The sequence below is a fragment of the Ailuropoda melanoleuca genome, chromosome 5, assembly GCF_002007445.2.
Source record: "Ailuropoda melanoleuca isolate Jingjing chromosome 5, ASM200744v2, whole genome shotgun sequence".
Taxonomy (NCBI): Eukaryota; Metazoa; Chordata; class Mammalia; order Carnivora; family Ursidae; genus Ailuropoda; species Ailuropoda melanoleuca.
Genome location: NC_048222.1, coordinates 103605842 through 103618421, shown reverse-complemented (window position 1 = coordinate 103618421; position 12580 = coordinate 103605842). Strand labels below are relative to the sequence as shown.

Sequence of the window (12580 nt, the reverse complement as noted above, 5' to 3'; positions counted from 1 at the left end):
GTTTAAATACAGATTCTTGGGCCCCACTCCCTGACGTTCAGCTTTAGTAGCTCGGGGAGCTTGAGGCCCAAGCACTGCTGCTCGAGGAGTAAAGAACACACACTTTAGGACTGTGAGAAATGTGGTCTCTAAGCAGCATCTGTTTTTATTAAGTTTTAGATTTTCATCTGTGGCCTGGGGATTAAATGTAGGGATTAAATAAAATGTTACATATATACACGAGGTGAGTGGGAGACAGAACCTGCTATTTGAGAGGCCACATAATGAGAATAACTGAACTTCATTTTTTCACTCATATTATAAAATATTAGATTTACTGACGAAAACAGCAACAGAAGAGCCTGAAAGTACCGCCAGAGTGACTTCCTTTTTCCAAAACTCTGCTTTTGGAAAGTCTGTCAACATTCTAGGTCTCTTTCTTCTTCAGGAGCATGGGTTTTCGTGAAAGCTGGCTCTCCGCTAGTTACCCGACTTCCCACAAATCCCCTAACCAGTCAGAACCAGTTCCGCCCTCACCTTAAAAATGGAGAGAACAGGAACTACTTCTCAGGGAGGGTGGGCGCTTTCGAGATAACACACAGAATGATCCCGGTAAGTACTCAATATGTGGTCAAATTTTAAAAATGAAATTTTTTTTATAGGAATTCCAGTTGTAACGATCACAAAAGTTTTGTGACTCTTTGAGGGACCCAGATTTCATATTTACACATCCAGTGTTATACAGAGATAGGCACAGTGGAGTGTCCTCCTTTATAGTCGAAGGCGATAAACCAAATTTACATTCTAGGCACATTATTCTTACTTTAGCTGTATGAAACGGGCCTGGAAGTATTGATCTCTATGTCACACTACAGGGAATGCAAAGAAACCAACCAAGACTTTGATATCTTATATATTAGAGACAAACCCTAAATATTTATAATGAAGTATTATTTACTTCAGTGGAAGAAACAGGCATACTAACATGAAAAAACACATTTTATTGCACTTAAGTTATAAGAAAATAAAATTTCTAAGTGAATCAAACCATAGACACAATCCCTTTAAAGGTTGTTTTCCTCCATCATGTCAGGTTGTTACATAACTAAAATTAACGAACTTGAATCTGATTGTTTTAAATCAGACTATAAATAAACAAAAAAAAATAAACAGGAGGAGGAAAAAAAGATCACCTAGGATACAGTGTTAAACCACTTTCACAGTTCAGCTTGAGTTGTGGCTCTTGGAGAATGAGGCAAACCATTTGACTTTTTCATTCATTTCGTTTGTTTGCATGTGACGCCTTTACTACAAAAACTGAATAGTTTCTGCTTTGTCAGTTTCTCAGAGCAATAAAACTGTAACAGTTGTTTTCCCAAATACTGTAAAACACTAAGACTGACCAGCAACTTTATTTTGTTTTATATATTTTTAAAATATTTTGTCAGTTTTATTATGTACGTTCATCCATTCACCACAGCCCTCAAAAAGAAAAGTTTCTCCACAGAACAGGTGGCAATAGCTCTGTTCCAAGGAATGTGTTTTAATTTTTCCCAGATAAAAGAAAATAAGCTTTGCACACACTCTCAATTCTTTACTTGCAGGCAAACTTCACTCTTTATTATCTGAAACTCTCCCATTCTCAGCCTCTTAGAGGCACAGATGGTTCAAGTTTCAGTGGCAAAAAGTCTTTTTTCTGTAACCAAACTAGAGCAAATTTGGAATTCAGTCTGGGACTAAAACGTCACAGCAGAAAAAAAATAAAAAAAAATAATTTGCTTTTTTCTTTCTTTCATTTAGCAGCATAAATAAGTTTGGCCACTGGGAGTACAGTACAGGGGTGGGACAACAATCCCATATTTGAAGACCTACTTCTAGCACCAGCATCAAGAATTAAATCCATCTCAGGACTCACGGAACCCAGGACAACTTTCCACCTTTGAGCAACATATGCATTGAAGAGTGTATGTGGAAGCGACAGTAAATAGATTAACAGAGGCTAATACTGTGATTGATTGACATTGGCAATGGTTGGCAAAAAAAAAAAANTTTTTTTTTTTTTTTTTTTTTTAGCTTTTCCACTCCAGAAAAATGACTTTTTGTTGCAGATGCTCTCTACTGAGAAAGTCAGCCAGTCCTTGTTTGGGTGTTATTGCAGCCCCTTCCTAGGTCTCAGTGGTGAAAGGACAGGCTAACAGAATCTGTAACGAAGCTTTAGCGTTAACGCTGCCCAGTGACCACTGGAGAAGAAAATAAAGAAATAATTGCACCTGGTTTGATTTAGAAAGTCTCATTTTGCAAAGCTGCCCTCAGTCAAAAGTGAAGCCTTTTATGTGATGAGACGGCAGACGCCTCTCTTGTCAGTTACGGTTTGTCATGTCTTCCTCTTTTCCTTCTTAGTCTGTAGATCTTTTCACTCTGTTGCCCCAAGCCAACATCCTGCACCACTGAGAACAAGGGATTTTTTTTTCCTTTTTCTTTTCTTTTTTCTTTCTTTTTTTTTTCTTTTTTTCTTTTTTTGCTTTTTTCTTCTGTTGTTTTTTTTGTTTTTGTTTTTTTTTTTTGTTTGTTTGTTTTTCAGGGGGAAGGGCAGGGAGTATATTGTCTACACATTTGGACAAATTTGTCTTTTCTGCTCTTCACTTCATGTCCACATCAAAGTCCAGCACCAGCAGCTTGGTTTCCTCAGTCCCATTCCGACTCCCAACTGCACACACCAGCTTTGTGTTTGAGGCTCTGATCCGCCACACAACTCCCCCACTCCCCCCACTCTCCAATGTGACTAGGTTTCGAATAAATTCACCCGTTTTCAAGTCCCATAGTTTTACAGTTCCATCATCTGAGCTGGTAATTACAAAGTTCTTGTTGAACTGTAAACAGGTCACAGCACTCTGATGCTTGTTAGGACCTAGGCAAAACCAAAGGAATTAAATTACTGGTTAGAAATCATGGGTATGGGCAAGTTACATTGTAATTGTAGCCTTCTACATTAGAACATACGATAAATGAAATATTTAAAATGCTGCATATTTAGAAACTGTGAGTATTTTAGGATCAGCAGGGTTGCAAGAAAATCTGGTAGCTATTTGTAACTGAAACATTAACTTTCAAGAGTTCTGTCTTCCAGGAAGCTTGGTTAGCTACCAGGCACACGTTTTGTTTTCCGGCTGTGTAAATAAGAGCTTTCTTTGTGGTGATGGGGATAGCTCTGCTTCATGTATTCTGCCGACGGATGAATGGGCATGAAATCTACTACCCTTACCACTTGGAACTGACCGCTCAAGGCGAAGGCTGAATGACCACAATTCCAAAACTCTGAAGAACAGACACAACCAGTGAGTAAAGAGTTGCAGTAGAGCCCACCAGATGGCCTCACTGAAAAAAACACTTTTCAGGGCTATGACTGAAAAAAAGAAGTTAATCATGATATAAAATGTTAACACTGGTGTGCCTCATTTAATATTAGTGACTTTCACATGTTTCTTTCTTCATTTTACTGGGTGCTATTATTCCTTCCATCCTAGTTAAGAAGATGGTTAAAGGGTCTAAGTTGAGGCCAAAGCAATTTTCTATCAGATTAGAGATGCTTCTTTTTTTTTCCCCCAGTAAGGTAGGTCTTTAATTTAGAATTGGACTACAAATTAAAAAAAAAAAAATCACTAAGAAAAAAAAAAAAAAGAGTCTGTTGCTTCTACAATATAGCCTATATCTTTCTTCACATTGTTCTTTAAGGTTAGGCTGAGTTAACTGTACATGGAGGAAGTGATTAAACAATTTTATATTTAAAAACACAATTTAAAACAATTTCTCAAGGGTAGCCTAGTTCTGTCAAGTCAGAGTGAAAATGCTCAGAAACTTATCCAAAATAAGCATTTTCATTTTGTATGAGGTTAATTCTTTCTGTGACATAAAAGCTCCATATTTCTCTTTGGACTAACAGTCCCATTTTTAACGAACACAACTAAAGCTGAGTAGCCAAGACTTACCTTGCAATGTTTGTAAACACTGTCCTGTTTTGATATCCCAGATTTTGACTGTAGAATCTGCATTCCCAGAGACAAGAATATTGTCTTTGAGTTCCATTCCACTTGTTAACGACTGGTGTCCCGTTAACGTGTGAATGCAATTCCCCGTCTCCACATCCCACACTCGGATTGATGTATCAAGAGATCCACTCACCACATGGATGCCATCAAACTACAACAGACACAGCTTATTAGACTAGAAGTGTAGATATTCTTGATATTATTTATTGACCTTAATCCTACAGGGGAGAGAAATAAAGCATGGAAAACAGGTAATGCCAGGAACAAAACGAGGTAACAGGATAAAGTGCAGGTAATCAAGCAAATCTACAGTGTTATGTTCTCAGAAGCTTCTATCAGAATTGCTAATTTTTAAAAAAGATTTATTAATTTATTTTTGCAGGGGGGTGGAGGGAGAGGAGAGAGAGAATCCCAAGCTGACTGCCTGCCGAGCACAGAGCCCAACACAGGCTTGATTCCATGACCCTGAGATCATGACCCAAGCAGAAACCAGGAGCTGGATGATCAAGCAACTGAGCCACCCAGGTGCCCCCAGAATTGCTAATTTTTTATGGCCAGAGGCTTCAAACTAGATGCAGAAACAATTAAAAAGAAAACAAAACACCTAAAATGAACATATTACTTTCAGATCATCTGGCCACAGATGATCAGTTAAATATCATGGATCATTCAAGAAGGATTGCCATTTGAGTCTTACTTCCCAACAGAAAGTTGAAACTACTGACATAGCTCGTGATAAAGGGTATGTTTATTAACACACCTCTGGCACGAAAAGACTAGAGATAACTCTCATAATGTTTAAAAGTAAGTTCCATTAAAAACTGTATGGAAAACAAAAATTTCATTTACAAGAACCAAATGCTAATTAGGAAATGTACCAATAGATAATTACATCTGGAATTATAAGAAGTGGCATTCTGATAACAAAAGCAAGCTATATAGCACCTCTTCTCCAGCTTCCCAGCTATACCAAAAGTCAATAAATATCAATTCCCAGAAGATCTAGAATAATATTGCTACCTCTTTTCTCAGTCTAATGGTTTACTTAAATGAGAATATTATATCGTTATTATATTGTGAACGTATCACAAAACAGAAAAACAACTTCAGCCAATTCCCTCTCCTCCAAATTCATAACCTTTTCTAAGTTAATATATCTTTATTATACATCAGTATTTTGTGACAAAGGTAGTATTCCACGAATTAAGAAACAAATATTTCAAGAACAGAGAACTGTCAGCACTGGGACTATGTACTAATCTGCTGATCATTAATGGGCAGTAACTGGTAAACAAACTATAAAGAATGGAAAATTTTTCAAGCTGAAAATGCGGTCTTACAGGAAATAAAACAAGACATATTTTCTAAATTTGCTATTAATCCAGCTATCTATTTCAAAATACGACAACCCACTCAAGAATATCATGTTCAAATGTAAACAAACAAAAATAAGGTCAGTCAAATTTACTTCCTACGACTACCAATCAGTAGCCCTCTGACGGGAGAGCAGCCTGATGCAGAAAGGCTCCACTCCCACTTCGAATGGGAATGGACCACAATCACAGGGCCCAACAACTGACAGCTATCAAGGCAAAGGGGCAGCTTTTGGCCAAATTAATCCTCTGCTAAGGAGTTTATTAAAATCCAGGTTATTTTCCTATGAGACTATCTACATGTTAATCAATATAGTAAAACTCAGGGTTCCAAAGTTTCAGGTTCCAAGAGAAATATTTGTGTTTTACGGGAAAAATAGATCACAGAAAAATTGAAACAAATTATTTAAGCTAAAAATTTATGCTTTCTTCATGCCAATTTTAAAGCATGTGTAAACAACAGGATAATTTGATTTGTCTTTTTTGGATTGTATTGAATCAGCAAGTTGACAGTGATCATCTGAGTAAAACAATCTCATGATTCATCAGTAAAGCATCTAAGGGATAGGAGAGATACGATCTCTTACCTGTAATGAATAGACTCTATTAGTATGCCCCTGCAACGTGTGTAGACAGGTCTCCGTCTCTGGATCCCACACCTTCACCATAAAATCATATGCTCCACTAACAACCCTCCTGCCATCATATTGAACACAGCGGACTGCTGCTACATGACCCATCAAAACATGTAAACACTGGCCTGTTTCAATATCCCAAACCCTAAGCGTGGCATCTCGAGAACCGCTAACAACTCTGTAGGGGGAGGAAAACAGAAAAAAAAAAGTATTAGAATTTTTAATAGCATGAGAGAACATGATATATAAAGTCAGTGGTTACTGAACTTTTTATCTTAAGCAGGAACACCTGTTTTCAAAGAAATCCTATGTAAAACCTTGATATATAAACATACGAAAGTCAAGTTACTCTGGTTGGGATGGGAAGTTGGGAAGCCTAGAAATCCACCTGCTTGGTTCCCACATTTATAAGCGGCTGTGTAGCACCTAGGGTTCTGGGGGACGGTTTGAAAACTGCTGTATTGTATTTGAGGCAGCAACTGCCAGCTCCAAATATATACAATAAGATCTTGATTTTAGAAATAAAATGAATGTGGGCAACATGTATAAAATGTTAATGGGAGAACTCTGGTGGTAGTATTTTGAAGAATTTTATTTTTTCTTTATTCTTTCGCCATTTCCCAAAATTTTAATTATGAACATACCTTCTCTTTGTGACTAGGGAAAAAATTTAATAAATGTTACTCAACAAAACAAATGTGAAATTGGAGTTTAAACAAAGATATGTGCCTTATACCATTATAATTCTGGTAAAATTAACCAGTTTTAGAATATCTTCAAACACAGGCTGCTTATGCTTATAATGATAGTTAATAGGCTATGGAGGAATTAAGATATGCAGATTTTAGAAGACACACACGGGCAGGCAACAGAATTCCCATAAAAATTTGGCCCAACATTATTAAAGCTGTGCTCTTCTGAAGACCGGAGTGATACAAATATGGCAATCACCTTTGGATTACAAAGGAGAGCTGAAAACTCAGGTATCTTCATATCATTCTTAAGAGAGAAAGACAGGCCACAGTTTCTACATTGGAAGAGTAGAAAGGGGCATTGAGAGATTTAAGTCAGAATACAATGGAAACTGAAATATAAGGTCTCTTAATATCAACCCCCCCCAAATTTTAATAATAAAGCACACTGTTCAAAGTAGATTCAAATTACAAATGAAAAGGTACTTTTCTTCACATATTACAAATCTAGCGTGAAATCTGCTTAATGTAATGGTTCTCACAAAGAAGATGTTGTGGACAGAATTAAAGGTAAGGACCTGAGCGGATTCGTGGTAAGGACCGCCAGAGAGACCTTTTTTGACAAGTGAAATCGGAATCACATTTGTTGAACGAGGTACTGTGAAGACATGCCAATAGAAGATCGGAAGGACTTTAACAGAAGGGCTTTGTAGGAGGAGATCAAAGCAACAGCAAAGGCACTGAGAAGAAAAAAAGGCAAGCGGTATGGTTTGGCTGAAACTATTTTGAAAACTGGATTGAGGATTTCTTCCTTGATTCGATAGACAACAGAAGGCTCTCAAAGGGCAGTGATACTATCATAATGAGAAAAGGATTCTCTGTGAGCTGTGTCACCGGTGAGAAAACCCAGAGACCTCAGCTTTTGTCTGATATAAAGGGATATGATGGAGTGGGGGGTAGGGTGGGTGGGTAATTAAAAAGACTCAGAAGCTTGAAGTCTGATTAACTGACTTTGTCCCACTAGCAGATATATAAATGTAAAAAAAAAAAAAAAAGAGAGAGAGAAAGAGAAAGAAAAAGATTTTTTTGGAGATGATGAGTCATCAAAGATACAGAACAATAAAGTGCCACCCAAGATTAGAGAACAGAGTTTCAAGGAGGAAGTCAACAACGCCATTAAATGAAGAAGGAAATTTAAAGACAATCCCCCAATTTTAAGCCAGTACACTACTGCTTTGCTAGTACAGAAACATCTTAAGTCTAATAATTAAAGTCTAATTTAAGAGCACACACTCTCTCTAATAAACACTGTATTATACAAGTGAATTCTGCACAAAAGCCTCGAATTCACAAATAACAGAGGAAGAATTCCCAACCACTGCAGGATTATCCCTTACCTTTTTTCATGGAGATGCATACAGCGGACAGTGGAAGTGTGCCCGTATAAGGTATATATACATTCTCCAGTCTCTGCATTCCACACCTTTAGAGTCCGATCTGTAGATCCGCTAATGATGATATTGTCTCTCATCTGTGATGACCATACTCCGCCTGTGTGTCCCACTAATGTTCTCAGACACTGGAAAAACACTTAAGATGATTACTTTTGGGTAGAAAGAAAACCGATTTACATAACATTGCAGTAGCTCATTAAAATTTGGGGTAAACTTATTTACAAAATTTGGCACATCAGAAAATAATTTTTCACATCAATATAACACGATACCATCCCTATTTATTGCTTTGCTTATTCATTAGCATTACATATTAAACACACAGATGCAACTGAGGAACAAGTATGTGGAAAGTAAAACACTTCTCATTCAAGTATGATAACTCCCGCCTGGTCTCTTTGATGAAATGAAACTAAAATTGCAACTTGGTTTCTTCCATAGGAATGAATTCAATGAAAGAATGCCAACCGTGTTAGGTGTGGCTACATACCACATTTCATCTGAATCTGCCCTAAGGCACTAGTTAGGAGCCAGGCAAGGTGCTTCTAGACAAGTAAAGACAGATATTACAACGCTGAAATAAATCCAAAACTAATATTACACTATGGAAATATGAAGATGCTTTAAAAAAATTTAACATCTGACTTGGAATATTTAGAAGATTCTTGCCCAAGAATCAGCATGCTGTAAGGAATTTTAAAAGACAGGGTTTTTTTCCCTCATATTTTCCTCTGTGTTTTTTAGCTGGTCAATTACTTAATTTATGAAAACATTCTCCCGTGGACAGATGAAAATAAGTACTCACCACAGAAGCATTAAAGTATAATACTGCATGCAGTGAAACTGATTGCTTGGACTGCTTTTTTCTTCAAACTCCTATCTAAATATTGTCTCTGCTTTATTTTCATCTCACAGGGCTTGAGGATAAGTCTAAATTAACATGATTTATTTAACTGCTAAACTATAGGTAAGTTATCAACAAAGCAGTTTACAAAGAAAAACAAATATCCCTCAATCATAGTTTCGAAAAAGATTAAAAAGGACAATATAACTGAGATGGTTAATAAAAGTGGGAAAAATTAAGCCAAGAAAAAGACAAAGCACTTCTGTAAAAATCATACAACAGCTAAGTCACAAAGATAGGCAAACTGTTTACAGGAAGAAACTAATGACATCCCTATCCTGAGAAACATTATCTTTGTGCCAGGGGAAAAACTAAATTAGAAGCTCTGATATTTGTTATCGAAATAAGCTGCGGTCAAAAATGAACCCATGTTTTCCCTGGTTGATCCTGGCAAAGACATATACAAAAAGTGAAGTGTAGAAAGAAGTAAGCTTACTTTGCCTGTGACTGCTGACCAAACTTTTAAAGTGTTGTCATCAGAACCACTAACTATTCGGTTACCACAAAACTGCAGGCATGTGATCACATGATCATCATGTCCTTTCAGAACCTACAAGATAAATGTACAGATTAGAAACATGTTATTAAATAATGTTTTCAAAATTCTGGTGAAAAGAAAAATTACGCCACAAATAGGAGCAGCAATCTACAGTCTATTTCTAAAATTATAATTTATAAAAGACACAAAGTATCATCCTTCCTGAATGATGAATCTAGTATTAAACATCTTATTTTTTCCATATTCTATGACTTATACATGAGATATCAACTATTAAAATTGAGTGAGTCAGGACTTTTATGAGTCAAGACCTCATAAAGATGGTTCAAATACAAATGTATTTTATAATAATCTATCTGTTCAAAAAAATATGCATCTATGTTTTGCAATTTTCACACACAAAAACAAAAGCACCTACAAACTAGAAAGACAAGAGTAACAATAATTATCAACTTTTTCAACTTAAAACAAAAAAGGCCTCAGGGTACCCAGATGGCTCAGTTGGTTAAGCGTCCGACTCTTTCTTGATTTCGGCTCAGGTCATGATTTCAGGGTCATGTGATCGAGCCCCAAACAGGGCTTCATGCTAGGTGTGGAATCTGCTTGAGATTCGCTCTCTCTCCTTCTCCCTCTGCCCCTCTCCCCACCGACCCCACTCATACCTGCTCACTCTCAAAAAAAAAAAGCCTGTTAAAATCTATACATATTAATATAACAGTATCTCCCCTAAATGCTTTTTTCCAGTTGTATAAAACATCTAAGAATTTCAAGCATTTTGCCACTATTTATATACTTGCAGTTTCTGTATTATGCTTAAATTCATAAAAATAAAACTCACAAGAAACACCCCAAACACAAGCTATTTACAAGAGACAGCCAAAACACGAATGGGCACGCCTCAAAAAATCATGTTCTAACTACATGGTTAGAGAGCAAGCAAGTTCTTAGGTAAAACATGTATGACACAAAATTCAATAGGATATTCAGAAATTTTCATTTACCTAAGGTAGAACATCATACAAGCCAACTCATCTTTTATTCAAGTACCATCAGTTGTCAGACTGGAGAAATTAGTAATAGGGGACTATTGTCCATTACATTTTCAGTTATTTAAAAATATGATGTTTTCTTTCTACAGGCGATAGGTGTCAAGTTATACTGCTGGCCAAGAAGAGCATACTAGGTACCAACAGTGATTAGTGGTTTCTGTTACGTCGTGCAAGAGTTCAGTTACCTTAGGAGATTTGAGTTCTCCTCGCCTCCAGTTAGTATCAATTCTGTGCTGCCTGATATATGCACTTTTCCATGGACTGTGTATGAAACCTGGTTTTATCACTTTTCTTCTCTTGATGTGCAATGGTTCATCAATACCTAAAGTTTTAAAGACTGAGAGTATAACTGCCGTCACCAGTAATCAAATTACACATTTTATAATATATCTCATTTCCCCCATGCTCAAAACCACTGAAATGCAGGATGCTGTCCAATTTCTAACACTGTTATTATGAAACAATAATGTAAAGTTTGCATTCTTTATGGCATGTTTTCACATTGACTTTTCATTTCTTTCTCTAAATAATTCTATAAAATGTTGGTGAGGATGTGCAGAAATTTGAGCCCTTATGCAATGCTTGTGGGAATATAAAATGGTATAGCAGCCATGGAAAACAGTACGGTGGTTCATCAAAAAAATTAAACATAGAATTACCATATGATCCAGCAATTTCAATTCTGGACGTACACCCAAAAGAATTAAAAGCAGAAACTTGAACAGATATCTGTACACCCATGTTCAGAGCTGCACTCATTCATACTAGCTGAAAGGTGGAAGGCACCCATGTCCATCAATGGATGAATGAATAAGCAAAATATTGGGTATATGTGTATCTATATAGACTGTATATAGAATAGACTATTCTATTATAGACAACTGTAACCTCTTTGAAAGGGAGGATAACCTATAGAGTATCTGCTCTACGACTGTTTCTAAAAATTTTTGCTTATTAGAGACAAGTCATATTTTTGTATTTTTTTCAAAAATATGTATCTATATAGATACATATATACACAATGGAGTATTTATTCAGACTTAAAAAATAAGGGAATTCTGACACATGTCACCACATGGATAAACCTTGAAGACAGTATGCAAAGTGAAAAAAGCCAGTCACACAAAAAACAAATATCCCGTGTCCACTTATATGAGGCACCCAGAGTAGTCAAACTCATAGAGAAAGAAAACAGAATGGTGGTTGCCAGGGGCTGCTGGGAGGAGGACTAGAGACTTACTATTAGATAGGTATGGACTTTCAGCCAAGAAAGATGAAAAAGTTCTGGAGACAGACTGTATAACAACATGAATGTACTTAATGCCACTGAACTGTATACTTAAAAATGGTAAGAATGATAAATTCTGTCTTAGGTATATGTTACCATAGTTTTTTAAAAAAGTCATTAGAATAATGATTCTATGAGAGAAGGTAAGGCAGGGATGATTAATCCCACTTCATATAATATAGATTCTTGAGAAAAGGTTTCACAAATTAGTCCAAGCTACAGACAGGGCAGAGGCAGGATCAGAAACCAAGTTATCTTAGATCTTCACCTTTCACTCAACTGTTACCTCCTTGAAAGGGAGGATAACCTATAGAGTATCTGTCTCATGCTCTACAATTGTTTCTAAAAATTTTTGCTTATTAGAGACAAATCATATTTTTATATTTTTTTCAAAAATATAATTTTTCTATATGCCTGCTGGGAAAAAAAAGTCATTTCGTTAATTAATATGGATGATACCTTCTCCTCTACTAAGAAAGGAGATTTTTTTATTTTTTAAATTTTTTTTACAGTTTTCAAGGATGTAAGTTCCTTGATGGGAAGAAAATGGGAGTTCACTACAATATCCCCAGCATTTAAGAATGTCTAGCCCATTGGAGGTGTTCAATAAATATTTGTGGAAGGAAAGAACAGAATATGGAATATTTGAGTACTGTTAATA

At 36.3% G+C, this 12580-nt stretch overlaps 1 protein-coding gene across 5 annotated transcripts in view; it reads right to left on the bottom strand.

Moving 5' to 3' along the window:
- Window positions 1-2028: 2028 nt before the first annotated feature.
- The window catches only part of FBXW7 (F-box and WD repeat domain containing 7), a 234440-nt gene continuing 223888 nt past the window's right edge, over window positions 2029-12580 (bottom strand). For all 5 annotated transcript variants that reach the window (XM_034661524.1, XM_011235604.3, XM_034661525.1 and 2 more), the window contains 6 exons: window positions 10817-10953; window positions 9520-9633; window positions 8123-8304; window positions 5986-6211; window positions 3966-4176; window positions 2029-2887 (listed from right to left, as the gene is read on the bottom strand). In XM_034661524.1, coding sequence (XP_034517415.1) covers window positions 2619-2887; window positions 3966-4176; window positions 5986-6211; window positions 8123-8304; window positions 9520-9633; window positions 10817-10953 — 1139 coding nt within the window. In that variant the 3' untranslated portion in view covers window positions 2029-2618. The remainder of the gene's footprint in view (window positions 2888-3965; window positions 4177-5985; window positions 6212-8122; window positions 8305-9519; window positions 9634-10816; window positions 10954-12580) is intronic.